Source organism: Spodoptera frugiperda, chromosome 20 (genome assembly GCF_023101765.2).
Source record: "Spodoptera frugiperda isolate SF20-4 chromosome 20, AGI-APGP_CSIRO_Sfru_2.0, whole genome shotgun sequence".
In the NCBI taxonomy this organism is placed as follows: Eukaryota; Metazoa; Arthropoda; class Insecta; order Lepidoptera; family Noctuidae; genus Spodoptera; species Spodoptera frugiperda.
In genome coordinates this window covers 1771504-1794078 of record NC_064231.1, presented here as the reverse complement: position 1 = coordinate 1794078, position 22575 = coordinate 1771504, and the positions used below count along the sequence as shown (strand labels likewise).

The window sequence follows — 22575 nt, the reverse complement described above, 5'->3', positions numbered from 1 at the left end:
TTTTTTTTTTTGAGGGGGGAAATCATCCAATGACTTCTCCCGCCTAGGGTGAGGCGGGAGGGAGTGTCAGACTCTTACTGACTAAAAACCACCCCGTTCTTTCTCCTGCTTTGAGCCGGAGCCCCGGTAACCTTTTACGTTGTCCGCAGCTCCGGAAAACACCCTACTCTCTATAGTTTTTATACAAAAGTAAATTAATTAACATAAAATATATCAAAATAAATGATCGAAAAAATTGTACGCGTGCAAGGTGCACACGCCTGACCTCTGGTGGGTATCAAGGTCAAACATTTTATTATGTTCATAGTTTCCAATCAAACTTCTCAATGGCTAACTGATATTACATGGTATATTATTTCCTGGTTACTGTTATGGCTAATTATTAATTAAAATAGAATTAGACAGGGCAGGAACAGGAAAGAAAATATCATTTGGTAATAAAAATGGCAGTTGTTTTTTTTTTTGGTAGAGACATTAAATTCGTGTTTATGGAAAATTGGAAATAATCTTAATTGATTACATAATAATTACGTTACCAGTTTATGGAAAATTAGGCACTCATTAATGCTCAGAACTTTCTTTTTTATCTTCTATAAACTATCTGGTGGTGGTGGTGGTGGTGGTGCTGGTGCTGTATTTTTACGTTTAGTGACAAAACTACGGACTACCTAGCCGGTCACCGGGATTTCCGGCTCGAAAAACAGGAGTAGGAACAGGGTTGTTTTTAGTCAGTGAGAGTCTGACACTTACTCTCGCCTCGTCCGATGTGGGATATGCCATAGGATGATTTCTCATCTCAAAAACCTAGAAATAAACATAAAACAAGTGCCTTGAAATATAAATCACAAAGCTTACAGTACTTCAACGGATCTTGGCAGGTCTGAACTACGTGCAGAAGGCTGCGCAATAAGTGTAAAGGGTCTATTGTATTTAGACATGGTTAATCTCTAGCCTAGATCGCCGCGCCCCGCACGTCGCGTCGCCTCATGCCACCATTTGGTTCTAAAAATCGCAGCCTTCTGCACGTAGTTCAGACCTGCCAAGATCCGTTGACTGTAATGAAGAAAACCAGAAAAGCAATCGAAGATCTTTAAATATTCAATCTTGCATGATCTCCAAAGGCTATATTTAATATTTTCTTTTATCTTTTGTTCCAGTGTGCACAAGTAGCGACAAATGTCGTTGAACAGAAGCACCAGGTGTCCAGAGCGAAGAGGAGTCGAGCCCTTGGAAGCAGGGCTTTCAGAGGCAGTACAGTATGGTTCACAGGACTCAGTGGTGCTGGGAAGACCAGCATAGCCTTCGCTCTTGAAGCTTACCTGGTGTCTAAAGGTTGGTTTATACTTTAATATGAAACTGAATAGATTTTTTTTTTTTGTTTGAACGCCCTTATCTAGGAAGTCTGTAGATAGATACTTCTCTTCTAGCTATAAAACATCATTACGATCAACATGACCTGAGAAGCGTGTAGAACTCCACGGGAATAGTTTTTTACTAGTCTGAAGTCTAAGCATCTTTATCTTCCATGAGCAAAGGCTGAAGCCTAATAAGAATTTTAGGTCAACCCACTACTTGTTATATTATTATTGTATGCTAATTACCTTCTGAATATGCAGGTACATTTGGTATACCTATCAGTTCTTGAGATAGAATGTAGAATATGCTGCGTTACTTTAGGCTGCTTCAACGGATCATACCATGCGGATAAAAACGTGAGAAAGTATACCTGTAAAATGCAAGGAGTCGATAGACTGATACTCTTGTTTAAAACTGAGTCTTATTTCTTGCTCTTTAATAGCGATAATTGCTTACTTTAACTGCTTTAGTGTGTAAAAAGATTCACCTTTTCAGCAAAATATTTACATAATATAAATTCAGATGATCGTGGGATACGCATTGTATTTTTATTATTTACTTGTAAACAGACGTCATGATTATAATTTTATATAACGTAGTTTTGATTTTAATCCGAAAATAATTACAAAATGTTGAAAAAGGTATAATTTAATTTACGTATGTTGTCTTTATTATGTTTCTCGGACAATGGGTTATTGGGTTATTAGACACGTTCTTTTATTTCTTATTTTGGCGATTTAGTCAAGTACTTTATCTCGAACTAGCTACTCCATTGCGGTTTCACCGCTGATCGGCTCCTATTTGTCATAGCCTGATGTTTTATAGCCTTCCTACTTCCTATGCACTATCGAACACAAAAATAATTATTCAAATCGGACAAGTAGTTCCGGATATTAGTGCGAACAAATAAATTCTTCAGCTTTAAATATTAGTGTAGCTTCTTCCAGCGGCTTCGCCCGAGGGATAAAGAATCCTATCCTATCACCCAAATCAGCTCAATCCCTATCTGTATACCAAGTTTCATCAAAATCCGTTCAGTAGTTACAGAGTGATTGATAAACAAAGATTAGTGTGATAAGTAGAACTATTTTAAAAAGGTAAGTTAACTTCATTAAACTAAATTCGATGAGGTAACTCATTAACTAAGTCGTAGTACTATGAATGGAACGTGTGACCTACTATGACGGTAATTTAACACTGTAATTTGAGACCGAACAACAGGTTCATACCTACATTGTTATGTTTGTTACGTAATGTACACGACGACGAACTAAATATCGGTAATTAGTGCAACATGGCATTTAGAACTTTAAGACGCAGTTAATACTATTGTATTTTTATTTTTATTTTCGAGTATTTTTTCAAGATGTAGCTTTATTCTTGTGGTGCGGGGTGAAGATTCGAAACCTACCAACGGCAAACCAATGTGACTTTTTCCGAGTCAAGTATATGTACTTTCTAAAGATTATTTAGACACCACGGCAAACGGTGAAGGAAAACATTGTGAGGAAACCTGGGATTATAATTTCTAATTATAAGTTTGAAATCGCTAACCAGCATTGAGCAAGTGTGGTGATTAATGCTCAAACCTTCTCCGTGTGAGAAGAGGCTTTGGTCAGTAGTGGCCACTTATAGGCTGGTGATGAATGTACCTCTATTCTCTCTCTTGTTTTCTAATTTCTAATGTGTAAATGATCTTTCCAATACTATCAAAATCTTCAAACTTATACTTTGGCCGAAATGAATCCCCTTTCATTCTATTTTAACTCTCTTTACAAACTTAATCATACTTCTAAAGCTTAGTCATTATTTTATGTCTTACATAGTACTATTGTGGAGGGTCCTGTTTATAACAATCGTACGATTTGTTAGATATAGATAGTTATCTGACCTTTATTGTCCGAATCAAAATAACTTCATAACAAAAACCAATAATGTAACCTTGATTTAAGGCCATACCGTGCCTACAATACTACACATGATAATAGTAAATACTTTTTATAATATTGTCATTTATAACAGAAGATGAGATAAAAAGATCGCCCTTGTGCTTATGCAATTAGGACTCTATGTAAACATGTATGCGGGTTATATTCCCCTATTCCGCAACTTGTCTGAGCTAAAAACTAGACTGACGATCAATTAATACATTAATCACTTTATATGGGAATCTAAGGATTTCATTGTCAACAGCCCATGAGTCCAAGATAAGTAAGGAAATTTGTTTAATCTGCACGTTCTCGCACGGAGAAGGTTTGAGCGGGATGACGATTTCAAACTTATAATCAGAAATTATATGCCCAGGTTTCCACACGATGTTTTCCTTCACTGTTAGTCAGTGGAGGCTAAATAATCTTAGAAAGAACAAATAACTTGGAAAAAGTCACATTGGTACTTGGTTAGTTGCCATTGGTCGTCTTAAACAGGCCACTAGGAGAACGATTATAACGATAGATAAAATAAAAATAAATAAATGATGTTTTAACGTTAAATAATAATAGGCAATAAAGTTGCTTGCTTATTTAAAGCAAGACTTTATAGTTCTATTTTGAGGTTTATATAATCGTTTCTAATTGTTATTTTTTATTGATTTATGAAGCCCGTCAAGATGATTTCTTTAATATTTTAATTTAATTTATAATTGGTAATGAATATACATGATTGTTATTAAAATGATATTATCATCTGGGTCGAGCAATAAATTGGTACTTAAATAAAAATTATAATTTAGTCCTTAATTAATTCTCCCTTGGCATAGCTTTATTCTTATTATAGTGTCATAGTTATTCTTATAATTAAATTTATGAATGTGAAATAGGTTCATTCATTATTATAGTAATAAAGTTAGTATAAATTAGTACCAATTTAGTACTTAATAAATATTAAATCAACTGAAGAATAGAAGTAAAATCACAACTTTGACACTCAGGTTGTTTTTCCACCAGAGATGTGCCATGTAGGTATGCTATGCAGATAATGCAGATGATTCTAAGCTATGTAGCTGTGCGAGTAAGATGTGTATGAAATACCAGCTACACTGGCGCCGTTTCACCCTCTACTAGGCTCTTATCGGTCGTAACGTGATGTTTTATATCGTATAGCCTGCCTCGAAAAATGCACTATCCAATACAAAAATAGGTAATTATTATACAAATTGGACTACTTAGTAGTTCCGGAAATTAGCGCGTACAAACAGACAATAAGTATAAATAGATTTATATATTAATATATTACCCTTACCTTTGTCCCCAGGTATTCCGGCGTACGGTTTGGATGGAGATAATATCAGGACAGGTTTGAACAAGAACCTCGGCTTCACCAAGGAGGATCGTGAAGAAAACATCAGACGAGTGGCTGAAGTCGCCAAACTCTTTGCTGACAGTGGAGTCGTTTGTTTGTGCAGTTTTGTCTCACCTTTCGCTGAGGTAAATATCTTGTGTCTGTACATACAGCATAGAGATCACTCATATGATTTAAATGAAAGTAAAGTAGTCCTCGTCTACAGGAGCAAAATTTCTCAGTAGTAGCACGGAGTCTGGAATTTGTGCCCAGTATATGGCAATAGGCTCACCTCCTATTACATGGGACTTATAACACAAATGGTGAAAAGGGTGTGTACAATGTACTGTACATTGTATTTCGTGCCGTAAAATTATATCTTTATATTGATTTATCTCATATACATACATTCTATTACCTATATTTGTATTTTGATATAATATTGGAATAGACAGACAATAATATCTCATAGTTCAATGACACTACGGTCCATTTAGGCGCTTTCGTGGCAGAGTTCATATGATAAGGTAATAGTGATGATATGGGTTTTTGCTGATTCATTTTCGACCATTTCTGTCTTTGTGATTGATAATCATTTCTTGTAATAATACTGATTTCAACGGTAACTCATCAGTGTCAAATCTTAAACAATATCCATTTTAAGGAGAGTCAGTGTAGGTAAATCATGAAGCAAATATAAAGAGATGTCATAGCTGGATTTCCCTTTAACATAATGCGTGACACTTTACGGGCAGCGTGTAACGTTACAAACCATCCCCATTCTCAATATCTATTCTCCATTTAGCGATCCCATACTACAAAATTGTTGCCAATTGTCCATATTTTAATATTCCACTTTCTGAGCGCTTATAATATATCTACACCTTTTTACTGATTATCATTCGGCAGGACCGATTTTTATGTCACAGTGCATGATCACATTCCGGCGTCTCCTCTTTGTACTTGCTTCATGGTTTAAATAGTCCAGTTTCAATGACTCCATTAATATAATTTCTCTAGTTTGGGGTTAAAATTGTTGTTCTTAATAAAAGGTAATAAGTATCTTTAAAAATATGAAAATTAAAATTAATTGGCTACTTGGGTGGCTACTTAATTACTTAATGCAAATTCCATCGTTTTTTATAGGCTTTTAAATGTTTATCTTTTATGAATTTGAATGTGTTTGCATATCATAATGTTTTAGTAAATTATAAAGTACCCAATTGTACTAGATACTTAGAAAGAGGCCCAAAATTTGCCCCCAGGTTTATTCGTAAGTATTTTGATTTCTTTAACTTTCAAGCAATCGAATTTCAATTTCAAGTAAATCGAGTTTTATATCCACCTATAAAACTTAATCGAATTTGGTTCAGTCGTTTCGAAGATGTGCGCTAATGAAGATTCAGACATTAATGTGTATAAGCGATACATACTCAAATTCATAATTTGTATTTGCCTTAGGTACCTAATAGAGTACACTGGCTTATACCTTTTGGAACAAAAACTTGTTATTTTTAGCTATATGATTAAAAATAAGTAATTAAAAATATACACGTTTTAATTAAAACGTTAATAGTCTATGTATAAACGGTTAAAGTTTTAGATAAAACGTTTGCGTAGCACATTCTAATTTATTATGGTCATTATTTTAATAACAATTCAACTTTTTAATGATAAACATGTGAAGTTTTCGAGTATTTAGATGTTGTATGACGTAAAATCAATTGTTGTATGTGGGTAAAGTAATGATTTTTGTAGTTTTTATTAAATATTGGTGGGTTATTTCCACGGCGAATTCGAGTGCACTGTAATTATAGTCCAAAACTGTACCTATAATAGTAGACCATAAATAGACTATTCGGTTATTTTATCTAAGTATGTATAGCAAAATCGAAAGTGCTTGTTCTCTGAGCTGAGAATTTAATCTTGATCTAATTGCTTTAAAATCAGGTTTACAGGCATTCTATATTAGCTAGACATCATAAACTATTAAATGACTATCGGATAGTAGGAAACCTCAAGCCATTTTTTTAGGTGGAAAATGATCCTATGTCTTCTCTCGTCTTGGGTTAGGTGAGAGGGAGTGTCAAACCCTTACTGACTAAAAACCACCCCGTTCCTACTCCTGCTTTTCGAGTTGAAGCCTCGGTAACCCTAGGCAGTCCGCAGAACTCAAACCATAGTGTTAATTTTCGTATTTTTATTACCCTTAGATACATAGGTACAGTGAAATTATTCGCGCCTGTTTTATATAGGTAGATAGGTTGTTGAAGATTTCAATACTAGTATTTTATTTAGCCCGTGAAGGTGAGGTAGGGTCAATGTCTGGTGATTTTAAAGTTATTACATATTTTATTGGTCTATATCCTGCTATAACCTGATCAATTCATTACATACATACATGGGTTATAACTATTATTTTTATGCTAGTTTTTCTATCAATCCTATCAAAGGCGAAGGCATGCTTTTACCATACATTGGATACAGGCTCCGTGTTGTAAACTGTGTCGTTAACCAATTTCAATCCAAATCGATTTTACGAGCTCAATATTTTCATTATTTAAGAAACACCAAACCGATTCGACAATTTTGGACTAAAATTTGTTGTAAATTTCAAATGGAAGACTTGTCTATGTCTAGCCTAGAAAATATATTTAACGTATTTAAGCGAATGCATAGTAGTAGTATTTTAAAATTTTATAAGTAGCACACATTCTCTGTTTATAGATCAAATGTCAGTATACCACAAGACTCCAAGGGTCAATCAATTTGCCCAAGTTTTGTTTAACGTTTAACAGTACATTGACATTACGATTATATCCTAATTCGTAGGCACATGTAATCAATTTGTTTTAATGATGTAAACAATAATACACATACTGATGATACATGACTGACTGACTTCATTCAATAAGTTACTAATATTTTTCGTCGAAACTTGTTCTATATCAAAATTACTTCTCAAATCGAATAGTCTGAAACTATCAAAATCGCGCACGCAGCTACCGAACGACCCACAGATGGGGCCCAGTAAGGCTGATGCCTGATCCGGAGCTGCGGACCACCTAGCGGGGTTCCGGTTCGAAAAGCAGGAGTAGGAACGGGGTGGTTTTTAGTCAGTAAGAGACTGACACTCCCTCTCGCCTCGCCCAAGGCGAGAGAAGGCTTTGGAGGTTTTCCCCCTTAAAAAAAAAAGCTACCGAACAACTGCATCATATTAGATGAGTTTCAATCAAATTAGTTAGATCAATTAGAGTAAACTGTTGCGGAATGCACCGGGAATGGCGGTGAATATAAATATCACAAAGCATTCAGCGAATATTTATATTATTATTACAATAAAAAAACCCTTTTGACAGTGCTATTTTTAAGCAATAAAAAGGTCAATGTCCTGAGTGATCCCAGTCCAATTATTGGTATTCACGTTTTGCGTAAACCGGTTTAATTAGTAAGGACCGGTTATCGGTTAGACTTGACGATAACCTTGGTATTGATTTGTTCCACAAAAGCTTTGCGGAAATATTTGGGAAAGTTATGCCAAAGGCATATTGCTTTGTTCACTATACCCCAGTAAACGCCTAGTGTAGGATAAACGAAATCGAAACGAAGGCGCGTTCGGCGCTCTGATTGGATGTTTGATACGCGCGGGCCAATCAGAGCGCTGAACACGTTTTCGTATCGTTTTCGTTCAACGGAAAGCAAACTGGTACTAGAATACAGATTGGTTGGTTCATTGGAGCCGGCCAATCAGACCGCCGAACGCATTCTGGTATCAATTTTGTTAAACGTAAAAAACAAACTCGTACTAAGCCCTATATTTGCACTAACACGTTTCTGAAAACTCCCGAAATGAATGACGCAGGTTATGACAATTAAATCTTGATAGGTACTTTGCTGTAAATATTCTGAAATTAGCTGAGATAATTTTAATCAAGAAGAAGCTGCATTATAATGTATTTACATTATTTACTCAGGATCGTTGGATTTTTGTAAAATGCTCTCATAATAATCCCAAGACCCTTAATTGCCAACTGGTAACCGACTAACAACCTTCCTTATCATCCCTGTGACTAACAAACAAACTAATAGACAATGCTCAAAATACTGGTAGTTTCAGTCACCTCAGTCACCTATAATCGAAGAGTCTCTTCGAATCGAATCGAAGAATTTAATAATAATTATTGATGTAGAAATAATTTTTCTCTTGTCACCAGGATCGTGAAGTAGCCCGTCGCATCCACGTGGACTCCGACCTGCCGTTCTTTGAGGTCTTCATCGACACTCCCTTGGAAGTGTGCGAACAGAGAGACACCAAGGGTCTCTACAAGAAGGCTCGAGAAGGATCTATTAAGGTTTGTGGCTTAAGCATTACTGTAAAAGACCAGTGTAACTTGGTTAGTGGTAAGTGTTTAGTTATTCGCGAGCAAGATGTAGGATTAGAATGCATAGAGTGGGGACTCCAGGTGCTTATCCAGCGGCCTTATTGTCAAATACTCAAACGTCACTCAATTTGAAGACGCCATCAAGTATAGTTCTGTCACTACGCCTTATTTATAAAGGACAGAGATAGAACGATATTTAAGTACAGCTTAAAATTGTGTAGCGTTTCAGTATTCAGGCGTTTGGACTAAAAGAGTATGTCAATGCAGGTTTCGCAGCCTTATACTCAATACTCAATTCTTTATTGCATTCTACAATATAGGCTTAGGTGGTAAACATTTGGTAGGTAACAATAGTGGACCCTGTCGGCTGTCGGGCACAGCAAAAGATAATATAAACATATTACATTATGTGGAGAGGACTTTACATTTAAATTACTTATAACAATTCAACTTAAACTAAAAACATAGACATTATACTAACTTAAGAAATAAAATTAAATTGTAGATTATGCATGAAAAACTGAGAAACAGTTCTTGTAATAGAATAACGTTAATTATTATAATTATGTGATTTAAAGGATTATCGCATTGTCTTCCATATTGTAAATCCTAACGTTTTGTAAATAAATACATTTACATCTACTTCAACAATAATTAAAACAAACACACACGTTGTATATTATTTACAAAGCAATCACACTTGCATTATGTAGTGAAAGTCACTGCAAATATTATGTACTAACTTGTAATATTAGTTTATAATGTGTCATATAATTTATTACTTACCTCTCATAATCTGTATTGCATTACCATTCTGTTTATGTAACACACTTTATGTACTAAGGTTTCTTATGAGTTGATGTTCATCCGGGAATGATAAGGCGTGATCTCGCTTTACAACTAATCTTCTGACAAGCAGACTGATGTTGATATTTAAGAACTGGGATAGAATAGGAGTTCCGTGTTAGAGAAGTTCCTGGTTTATTAGACCCAAAGAAACATGTCCTAACTGGTCTTTCACAAAAATTAGTTACAATAGATTTCTTATAAACAACCTTTGGAGCATTATATTTAAATACATTTCTTATACTTACATACTAACAACATAGCAAAATAACATCTTCTTTCCAAAGAAATAGCATAGATAACGGTATATTTATTTCTTTACACGTGCTCTTTACGCTTGAAACTACACTTTGTTTTCATTAAATAATTATGTTAAATAGTATTTTTTGTGTACATTTCATCATAGGCTAACATACCATCGGGTTTGGGTCTGTTTAAACGAACCTACCTTTAGCTGAAGTTATGTATAATGTTACTAAAGCACTATTCTTCTCCCACAGGGCTTCACCGGTATCACGCAAGAGTATGAACGTCCCGAAGCCCCTGAACTCATCGTCCAAACAGTTGGGAACTCCATCGAGGAGTCTACTATGCATGTCATTCGCCTGCTTGAATCACAGGTGAGATCTTCTTTATTGTTAAGTACGTATTTCATCAACATATCAACCGCAAGACTAATTAAATACTAATCTACAATAATCTACATTTAAGTAGGTTGGCGTCTATAATGATTTACAGATTACATAATATTTATATTAACTTTTGGCCGTAGTATTTTTGATAGAATTCATCAAAATCCTTTCTTAGAGGAGGCTTACGTCTTAGTAGCTTTATGCATGCAAAGTCCGAAGTCGTAGCCCGATCAGTTTAAAATTGACAAAGTTTTATACAAACCATCATCCATTATTTTATCCCCTTGAGGATGGTATCTATTACAATCCTTTCTTAGCGGATGCCTACGTCATAATATCTACCTGCAAGCAAAATTTCAGCTCGATCCATCTAGAATAATCGGCGTTTTTTGTCTGCTGGGTTGAGACCTTTCAAACAGCACCCATATAGTCGGCTCTACAGCTCTCAAAAAGTGTATATCAGCATACTACTTAGCTAAATGGTAGAAAAAGGGTGAAGGCGTACGCCTTCACCCTTTCGTCCTAAGTAAAATCGTCTTAAGAAATTAAGTACTTAATTTCTTAAGACGATTTTATCTTCCAAACTATCTGTTAAAAGACGATATCACGTTATTCGCAATGTGCCATGTTTGTTTCCATTGAATCAGGAAACGATCTGCAGCGTTCAGTCTGAAAAAACAAAAAATAAACTCGCAGATATGAGGACAAGTGTTGACATTTACAACAGTGGGATATTTTGTAACTGGAATGTAGAAGCGCTTGGGTTTTGTAATTTTTGTTTTTGTTTTTGTATTTGCGTTAATGCAATTGAACAGCAATCTATAGTAATAACTGCCTCGTTGGTCGAGTGGTCGCAAGTGCGACTGTCGGACAAGAGGTCTCAGGTTCGATTCCCGGGTCGGCTAAAGTATTATGTACTGACTGGTTTTTCGAAAATTTCTCAGTAGTACGCACGAGTCTGTAATTGTGTCCAGTTTAAGGCATTAGGCTCACCCCCTATTACATAGGACTTAGGACGAAAATGGTGAAAAGTGGGTGTACATTGTATAGCGGCATTACTCGCCGTTATGTGCACCTCTGCCTACCCCTTCGGCTAATATAAAAGGCGAGAAGTTGCATTCTATAGTAATATTATAAAGAGGAAAATTTGCTCGAGAGAAATATTAATTCCACATAGGTAGGCGAAATTGCAGTAGGTAGAAAAATATTGTTTAATAATTAAGTGATTCGTTTGATATGCCATAAGTAATGCGTCGCTATTAAACTGGATCAAAGTGGATTTAATACCTCAGTGCTAGAGTAAAGTCCATATCTTGATATACCAGGTACAAATAACAAGATTTTATCATAATTCCATTATCATTGTGCTCTCTTGCGTCATATCATTATTTGTTTATAACATATTTTTTGTATCTCTATTTAATTTTAGGGGCTTTTAACTAATATGCTGCGACATCCCCATCGTACACGAAACTTATATATCTAAAAACATTTTAAATTAACTAATATTTAATACCTGCGAGTCATCACTATTGCAGCATCATAAAAATAGAATCGTGTTGCATTGCTTAAAGGCTGGCAAAATACTAGACTCATCTGCCCAAGTCTAAGTCCTGATAAAGATGGTTGCCAATTCGATCAGAAGTACAGTTACTGATATGACCATTCATCATCATCATCATTAACCTGTTCTCGTCCACTGCTGGACATAGGCCTCTCCAATGGCACGCCACTGAGCCCGATCTTCAGCAGATATGCCAAGACAATGACCGCAAACTTACCGACGTAGCTCAAAGAATTATCAAGCTTAAGTGGCAGTGGGCCGGCCACATCTGACCATTCCAAGCTATAATTTGATTGCAGCAATTCCAGAATTTATTTCTACCACTTAAACATGAAGACAATCTCTTTACCGTAATACTTTTAATAGTTGACCTTGAAATGAATACCTACTTCCTCCATTTCCAGGCCTTGGGATATATACAATTTATTTGCTTTATTATCCAAAGATTTTGAATTTATTGTTGGTATTCCCTTCCCTTTTTCAAGGCTATCAATCATAAAATGCATTGACACCACTATGCAATTGTATATTTTAATGTAGTAAAAATAAGAACTAAAATAAGTTACGACTTCCTGCAGCCATTTAAAAATGAATTGCAATTTATTGAAGTTTTATTGTTCGCGGTAAATTAGTTATCTTTGTGAACGTAAAGTTTTAATTGGAATATACTATTGTTAGGTACAATAAGATATAGTTATGCCTATTTTTAACTTAATTAAATTGTTCTGTTTACGGTACCTAGGTAACTACGTACTGGTGTTTTATTTTTACTTCTGGTTTTATGAATACAAGCAAATAACTGAGAACCGTAACCAGAACAATTTAATTTAATTAAAAACTATTACATATATTTATGGCAACACGGCAAATAATTGCTATTGATCCAATTGCTACTAAAATAAACTTATAGGATTCCTCTTTGACTTACTTTAAAGAACATACATATTTAACTACAGAAACGTTTCAGTACAAGAAATCAACTCATAACACCGATATTCATTAATTATTTTTGGCTTACTCGCTTAATTATTTGACGAGGAACTCGACTAATTTCAAGCCATGCTAGAAGCTCATATTCATGAGCAGTATTCCAGAAAACACAACGCGGTGACTGTCGCGCTGCTACTGTAGTAGCGATTAATCTAGTATGTCTCATGAAACTTAGAATATAAACCTATATTCATAAAATTTTAATTGTCTTTTTCCTCAGGGCATCATCCCCTGTTTCGAAGACAGTCGCAAGGGTGTAGAGGAGCTGTTCATCTACGGCAACAGACTAACTAGTGCTATCGAAGAAGCTGCTAGACTGCCAAACATCGAACTTAACACACTCGACCTGCAATGGGTACAGGTAAGGAACAAACCAATGTGAATTCTAAGTTTAGAGTAATAAGGTCGTAGTTTTATTGTTTGTTCAGACGCTCAACATGTGGAAAGTGCTATATTTGATAAAAACTGAAATAAAACAGGAAAAGATTTATGTTTATTGAGCAAAAAGTGTAATTTCAGTTTTTTAAACAGGAAAATGTGTGTTTATGAGTATTGGTTATGAAAACAACAAATCATGTTGATAAATATATTTTAAATTCAACATTATCATGACATGATGTTACCTACTTATCATAAGAAAAACAACCTACTGTTAACTTAGCATTATAGGGCATGAAAACAAGCAATTGTCTACAGAGTAATTTAGTTTTCTACCCTATCTGTAGCTAAGCAAGCAAATAGCATCTAGCTAATAGCACAGGACAGCAAAGGGTAGTGTGTGATCAGATTTGATTTTTATATCCTTAAATGTTAAAAATAAGTGGGGACATTTGAATTTCTCCTGTGTCGTAGATGCATTTACAAACATACAATTTCACGGACACATGACACCCAGACCCGAAATAACAATTTGTGGATCACACAAAGAGTTGTACCGTGCGGGAATCGATTGCAGCAACCGTGCAGTCAACATAAGAATAATTTTACTACTATTATAGTCAGTTAAACGACTAACACAACGCTAATTTACCTGCATGAGTTAAGGATCACTATAAAACCAAATATTTGACTTTGTAATCATATCCTGTCGGAATATTAATCGACGATTAACCTCTTGACTTATTATATGAGACAATAGTCACATTGTGTCTAGCTTAGATCTATGATTCGATAAACCATAGGTTAATTCGTCTTTTATTTATTTTTTCATACTGCTGCCCTGCTACTTATAATACAATTATAATATATTAGCGTTTTGAATTATCGCAAGGGTTTATCCAAACCTCAACTTAAAATATGTTCAGTACCTTTTGAGGCAGTTCAAGGATAATTTAAGAGGCTCTGTTGTATGGTATTTAAGTACCTATTCATTCCTAGGGTGGTATAGCACATTTGATAAGATTTCAATGAGTAAATTATGAGATTTTTAAGCTTAGTTATGTAAACGTATGTAATACAACAATATTATTCCAGAAGTAAATTTTGACGTAATATAAAGTGTTCTTGATTAAGGAAAAGATAAAACGATCACGTAATGGCGAGATAACTGATATAAAGATATAATAATTTCCTCAGTAACAAAGTTTTTTGTATTTATTCATGATGACTTTGCTTTTTTCAGGTGCTATCTGAAGGATGGGCGTACCCACTCAAAGGGTTCATGAGGGAACATGAATATTTACAAGTAAGTACATATTATTATCTTATCTAGAGATTTTGGGTTGATTGAGGTGTCTTAGAGTCATTGCACACATAAACAGCACGGCTATGGCACGGCGTTTTTTGTTTTGGAAACAATACGAAAATGCTGTAAGCGCGCTGTCAGCGCGTCGATCAAGCACTTTCACAAATATATCGTATGACATAAGATTTAATGTTTAAAATTAAATGACAAGTTTTGAACTGGGTTAGAGCGGTGCCGTTATAGTGTGGTATGTCCTTAAGTTTCAGTATAATAGAAGCAAGGCTATTTATTGCCCTTTTTCAGTAACAATTTTCGGTTCTGACCTGATATTTTTGAGAATTTAAATTGTATTTAAACACAACTTAAACAAACCTTATTACTTCCAGGCTTTACATTCCAACTGCCTAACTCTCGCTGACGGCTCAGTAGTCAACCAATCAGTGCCAGTAGTTCTACCAGTGGACACTGAAGCCAAGGACCGTCTTACCGGTGCCAATGCCATCGCCCTCACTTACAATGGCAAGGCCGTGGCCGTACTCCGGTCTCCTGAGTTCTACCCACATAGGAAAGAGGAGAGGTGCTGCCGACAGTTCGGTATTTACCATACTGAACACCCTTATATCAAGGTATGTACGATTTAGTTTTGAATGAGTCACCTTTCTGTTTTAATTTAGTATTTTAGTGAAATATTATTTGAGTACACTATTGGCTTTAAAGAAGCCTATGACTAACTTTACAGTTGGTCGTAGGCTATAGTATGGATAGAGGTATATTTTTAGTAAAATATTGTTTTTTTTTTGCATTTTCTGTCAATCGATATCAAAATTCGAAATAGAGTACGTTACAATAATTAAAAGAAGAAACTATTTCATTACATACATAAGAGCAACTTGCGCAAAAACAAAAATGGTTTGCGCAAAATGCGCAATCTTTCAATATGCAAACAAATCTATCTAACTATTTATTTTATTAAATTCTTCTATTGTCAGATGATCAAAGAGGCCGGAGATTGGTTGGTGGGCGGTAACTTGGAAGTGTTTGAGCGTATCCGCTGGAACGATGGTCTGGACTCCTACCGGCTAACTCCTAACGAACTGAGACAGAAGTTCAAGGAACTTGAAGCTGACGCTGTATTCGCTTTCCAGGTGTGTACTGTATTTTTTTTAACTTATTACCAATCTGGCAACCACATACGCAGACAAATCCGACGATAAAATTAACTTATGATCTCACAATTTAAATTTTAAACGTATACTGTAATTTTTTACCTATCCTAATCGGTAACTATATCCGAATCGAGCGAAATGACCAAAATCTTTATTAGTTTTCTCATATCATTGACTTACATTGACCTACTAGGGGTTTTTCAATGATTTATATTTGTTGACTAGCTTCTGCCCGCGACTCCGTCCGCGCGGATGTCGGTCTTCGCGTGGAAGTTTTATTTCTCCATTTTGAGTAACTGTGAAAATGACATCTTATAAATATCTATTGGACCCAAATACGGCAAGGCCCATAATAATTAAGGAGATCCCTCTATTGAGCTACTGCTGTTGAGCAGAATAAAACTGAAAAATAAAGATTTTTTCTACGTATTTTTCCAGGATAAAAAGTAACCTATTTTATGTCCAGGATAATAAGTTAATTATACCAAGTTTCATCAAAATCAAACCGTTAGTTTTCACGTGATGCCTGAACATATATAGACAGACAGACAAAAAATTATAATCACATATTTGGGTTTGGTATCGATCCAGTAACACCCTGCTATTTATTTTTTCTATATTTTCAATGAACAGAATTGACCCTTCTACAGGGGCCTTAGTCTGCTATTACAATTGTGTCAGAATGGTCGATCACTGAGCAGTGCGAGAGGGACGGAGCTATGAAGGTTGTATACCTCCGTCCCTCTCGCACTGCTCAGTGATCGACCATTCTGACACAATTGTAATAGCAGACTAAGGCCCCTGATTTATTATAGCCCACGACTTCGTTCGTGTGGAATAGTGACTTCCGGCAATTTTTTGGTTTTAACCACATAGTTCCCGATTTCACGGGATCTCTTCAAAAATGAGATGTGGAAGATATTCTAGGGAACTCCTCAAAAATCAACATAATGAGCTCTGCGTTTGAATTTAATAGATGTATACTCACTTAGGGCATTGAAAAAATAGTTTAAAAACGGACTTAAACTAAAGAAATATTATAATCTTTCCGAACTTAAGATGAAAACTAACTTAAAACTAAAGAATTCAAGAAAGCTACGAATTACGAATTTATAACAATTAAAAAAGAAATTATATTACAACCTATCCTCAATGCTATAATACCAAGCCAAACCAAGCTTAAACTAAATAATTTAAAAGAAACGACTTAAATCTAATTAACTTATAAATTATAGACTTACAATTTTATTAAACAAACTAACTACAGTAACTACTAATAATCGATATCAAACTAAACCTACGTTAAATAATTTAACCAGGAAAACCCAACAAATAAACTTTTTAATAGACAAATACAACGAAACCAATTTAGAATATACGAAACAGCAGGACCACTGCAGACAAATAATCATACGACTTATAGTACACTATTTCCACAACAGTACCGAAGCGCTCGGCCGATACCCAACAAATACTAATAATAAAAACGATAGAAAACAAATAAAAACTATCTTATGTCCTTTCTAAGGTTCTAAACTATATCTGTACCAAATTTCAACCAAATCCGTCAAATAGTTGCGGAGATTAATGGTATAAGCATAGAATGTTCGACGTGATTCTTTAATTTGACATAACTTTTTTATTTATGAACCGATTGACATGAAACAAACACTAAATGTAAATTTAAGCATCCCACAATATATTCGTGAAAACCGCATCCAACTCGGATCAGCCGTTTCTGAGATTAGCGCGCACAGACGAACAGACAAACAGACAAACAGACAAACAGACAAACAGACAAACAGACAAAAAAAAAGTTAATTACATTTTTGGGTTCGACATCGACATAACAATAACCCCTGCTATTTTTTTTATTTTTATTTTCAATGTACAGACAGCACTTTTCTACGATTTTATTATATGTATAGATGTTTTAATAATCATTTAACGAAACTTATTTCTTTCATTCCAGCTACGTAACCCCATCCACAATGGCCACGCGCTATTGATGCAAGACACGCAGCGTCAGCTCGTGGAGCGCGGCTTCCAGAAACCTGTGCTGCTATTGCATCCTCTTGGTAAGTTGATTTAGAGTTCATTATTGCTTGATAGATCGAAGTTTTATTCTTTACTTGGGTGGTTGGTGATCTAGTAGTGTTTTAAAGTCAGTTAAAAGTAGCAATACAATGTAAATCAACCCCGTGGTTTGTCTATTTAAATGTATAACATTATAAAACTATCGAACAGGACTCTTAGTATAATTTTGCTTCACGTTTAAAGTAATAGAAACGAGAGCTCGAAACAAAAGCGCGGTCGGAGCTCTGATTGGTCGACTCGAATAAACCAACCAGTCAGAGCACCAAACGCGCTTTCATTTCGATTACTTTAAACGTAAAACAAACTCGCTCAAATACTACAGATGAGTCCTCGTTGTCGTCAACGTTAAACGACAAATTGCAAATCTCATTATTAAAAAAGTGTCGTAATTTATCAAAATCAAAGTCAACATTTTTTATTTCAAAAAGACCAGAAAAGCACTTTTGAACGTCAAACATCCCGCCTTTTGTATTCTTCGCTAATCATTTGATTTGATAAAACTATACATATTTGTTTCCAGGTGGTTGGACAAAGGACGACGATGTTCCCCTAGACGTGAGGATCAACCAGCACAAGGCCGTGCTCAACGAGGGAGTACTGGACCCACAGTCCACCGTACTCGCCATCTTCCCCTCACCCATGATGTATGCTGGACCTACTGAGGTAAACATATTTACAATTCAGTTTTTGCTCTCATAGAAAAGTATACTGGAAGTTGTGAAAAAATAAATTGATTGGTAGTGGCTATAGAATGAAAAATAAAAACATTAACCATAAAAGTTACAAGTATTAGTAGCTTGTTCTTTTTTCGGCGTTAAAGAGCAGTTCCCTCAATAGATTTTAACAAATATTGATAAAATAAGTTTCATTATCATAGCAAATTTATTCTCGGACCTTTTCCATACCTTTTGTCACGTATTGTGAGTACAAATAACACCCAATTTTACCATAATAACTATAACAAACTTAATTCCGCAGGTCCAATGGCACGCCAAATGCCGTATGAACGCGGGCGCCAACCACTACATAGTGGGGCGCGACCCGGCCGGCCTGCCGCACCCGGCCGGCGGCGGCGACCTCTACGACCCGCGACACGGAGCCATGGTACTCAAGATGGCGCCCGGGCTTAATGAACTTGAGGTATGGGGTTTCTTTCATTATAATATTATGTTCTAGTGATTAGATCAGGGATGTACACAAGAAGTATGGCAAAAATAGGGTATAGGCCTGACACTTATCCGGAGCTGCGGACTACTTAGCCGGAGCCCCAGGCTCGAAAACCAGGAGTAGCAACGGGGTGGTTTCTAGTCAGTAAGACTCAGTCAGTGAAACTGCCTTTCGCCTTGCGCAAGGCGAGATAAGTTATTGGATGATTTTCCCCCTTAAAAAAAGGCATAACAATTTTTGTGCTAAAAAGACTTCACCCTTATCAGCTAATGAGGAGACCTATGGGTAGCAATGGAGGAACTTGCACTAAGTTGATGATGCTCTAATGTAATTTTAAAATATTTATTAAAAAATTTGATAAGATGTAATTTAGTTGGTAATAATTTTTACATAAGAGGTATCAAGAATATAGTTAATGGGGAGAAAAAATAGAAGCCTAAAATGCACCGTCCGACTCTAACAATGTGATAGAGGCCAGGTAAGAATTATTTTATTAATTTGCTGAATGTTAATTCTTGTTCTGTAGATCATTCCGTTCCGCGTGGCTGCGTACGACACGTCTGTCGGCAAGATGGCGTTCTTCGACCCCACTCGCAAGGAAGATTTTGACTTCATCTCTGGAACTAGGATGCGAGGTAATTTATTATATTCATATCATTTTTATTATTACATTGAAAATTGAACTTTGTTGTCTGCCTGTGTTAGTTCAAAGTTGAAAATCTTGTATTAGTATTAACAGTATACAAAGTATAAAGAATATTTGAAACATAGATTTGTCATCAAACGACTAAAAAGTTATTACCAAAAAGTATGTCATTCTCAAAAAATGGTTTTGTTACGTTAGCTAATCACTGATCGTCATTTAAAAATTTAACACATACAAAAATCTTGTATGGCGAATATCTTCTAACCAACTATTTTCTAGGTCTTGCCAAAACCGGCAAGGAGCCGCCAAAGGGTTTCATGGCACCGGCAGCATGGAAGGTGCTCTCCGAATACTACCAGTCACTGAAATCCAAAATGGACACCAACTAAATCCACAACGAGCAGCTAATAAGTAAAGTTAATATAAGTATTATTTTACTGTCACAATTATAAAGGCCTCAAACGTAACGCTAGATTTTATAGACAAGTAAGATATTCTGCTTTTATTTTTAAAATGAGTTATATATGTAAAAATTAATAATAATTATGGTCATTTGTATTTAGGTCTTTGGTCCTTATAACTGGCGAAAACTAAGTGTATGTTAGTACACGTCTGTTTGCCTTGTCATAGATTTACTATTTAATTGTCACAGAATACAACAATAATTTTGGAAATGTGAAATAGCGTCAATAACTAGTTTCCGTCCACTACTGGACGTATATTCGTTTATACGCCGCCAGAACTAGACCAGAATACATATCTATTTCACTGAAATGTAGCAAAATTGTTATCTTGGTTTTTTGTTTTCATTATCGAGACCTAAAGTATTTTAAACTGGAGGAGTCATACTCAGAGACATTTAATGATTACTTAAACTATTACTTAGTAACAATTTTGTTCTGAAAACAATTACTAAGGACTGGGTTAAGTTATCATTATACGACTCTGAGTATGGCAGTTAGGTTCGATCCTAAGTTCAGCCAAAACACTACTGATAAATTCGTTTTTCTGCTGACAATGTCTGATATATGTGTTCTTTGACCATAATAGTCTACTCCTAATATTAAAATCCTTTCTACTACTGATGAAATCAATATAGTACGAGTATTTTATAAGTTAGAATATAATTCTTTATTATAAAAGTGAGATTTATGATTAAAACTAAAATTAACCCGTCGCAGATCCGCGGGAGACACAATGTATTTTCTATTGTTGTCTTATATACGGCATACAAAAGGTTAATGATTCTTTGGGGCAAAACGTACATTTTATTTAAAATCTACTTTGACATAGAGTTGTATTTATTTCTCTATTTTTTACCCACCCGTATGGAGATAACACTCTTTCTTTCATACGTAATAACAGTCTTTATTTACCATGCAATAAAGGCGAATTTCATACGTACGATTTACGGGTGGAATGTACTTAAAAAATGTTTTAGACTTGTGCAACGAAATCGACATAATATTATGTGCAATATATATATTTTTTTTATTTAAATTATGTATACTTTTTTTATTTATTCCTCATTTGTACATTCCTTGAACTTACTCTACTATAGTAGGTAAACGCATTTCTTTTATTTATATTTAATTATTTACACAAGTATATTAATTCAATAGTACGTAATATTACTATACAAGACAATAATAATTACCTGACATTATAATTGTTTATTATTAATTTTAAAGAAAAGTTATTCAAAAATTATTACTTATTGTTAAAATAAATCAATTTTTATTAAAATCAGTATAGCCGTTTAGGAGTTATAAATGACGTAACTTGTTTTATATTTAGATATTTAATATTATTATTGTTTTAATTATATTTTGAAGATTAATTACTTATATACATAAAAGTTGTAAAAGATCAATCAATGTCCATGTATTATGTATTGCTTTTTTTTTAATTACGTAATCATTACATGATCATGTGGAGGGACGTATTGTTAATTTATAAGAATTTTAAATATAATAAATTGTTGTAATTTTAGTAAATAAAGGTGCTTTTAAAGTTAATGTAAAATAAATATAAAAGTGATATTGAGTTCATGTTTTATTCCTCTTTGTAATTATAATGTTATTTAATAGGTCAGTTTGTTGCGATTAATCTCGAAAACTGCTGTGTGATTATAGATATGCGGCAATTTTTAGATAACGAGCTAATGTACAGTGATTGCTTTTTCTATCACTGCTGATAAGGTTATCTTCTAACACACAGTTTGACTTTGGATTTAAAAAATATAATTAAATGTTTTAACGTTATTTTTTTTATAAAATATTAATTAACTTTCTCATGGGTACTCCCACTTAAAATAGAGAGCAATTATTTTGCCATTAATATAATAATTTTCAATAGCATATTTTGGAATAACCAAAACGTAAAAGGAATTTTTCCACAAAGTAACGTCTGATTATTCTACATATCGAATAATAAATAGGCTTGGTAGTCAATATTGAGTAAACATTTGTTATTGATGATTACATTTTTAAATCATTCAGTTGTATTATACTCTTAATGATAATTTTAATAATGCAAGCCAAAAACATTACGTTTGTAACTTATCATTGAATTAATAAAGGCCTTGGCAACGAACTACTATTATATAGTTCTCAATATTACCTTTTATTATCAAAAAACACATTTTTATCAAAAACCAACAACAAAATGAGTAATTATCGTAATCCTTGACGTTATCTTGTTTGTCAAAGGAATTGCGTCTTTATTATCGGAGTGGAGAGTATAATTTTAATGATATATTTCTAC

General features: G+C 34.5%; 1 protein-coding gene across 2 annotated transcripts in view; it reads left to right on the top strand.

Moving 5' to 3' along the window:
- The window catches only part of LOC118282358 (bifunctional 3'-phosphoadenosine 5'-phosphosulfate synthase), a 32732-nt gene extending 10877 nt beyond the window's left edge, over positions 1-21855 (top strand). For both annotated transcript variants that reach the window (XM_035603403.2, XM_035603402.2), the window contains exons 2-14: positions 1158-1332; positions 4609-4781; positions 8850-8987; positions 10364-10483; positions 13270-13410; positions 14671-14733; positions 15120-15359; positions 15723-15878; positions 17872-17977; positions 18517-18659; positions 18975-19136; positions 19690-19798; positions 20089-21855. In XM_035603403.2, coding sequence (XP_035459296.1) covers positions 1158-1332; positions 4609-4781; positions 8850-8987; positions 10364-10483; positions 13270-13410; positions 14671-14733; positions 15120-15359; positions 15723-15878; positions 17872-17977; positions 18517-18659; positions 18975-19136; positions 19690-19798; positions 20089-20198 — 1836 coding nt within the window. In that variant the 3' untranslated portion in view covers positions 20199-21855. The remainder of the gene's footprint in view (positions 1-1157; positions 1333-4608; positions 4782-8849; positions 8988-10363; positions 10484-13269; positions 13411-14670; positions 14734-15119; positions 15360-15722; positions 15879-17871; positions 17978-18516; positions 18660-18974; positions 19137-19689; positions 19799-20088) is intronic.
- Positions 21856-22575: the final 720 nt, after the last annotated feature.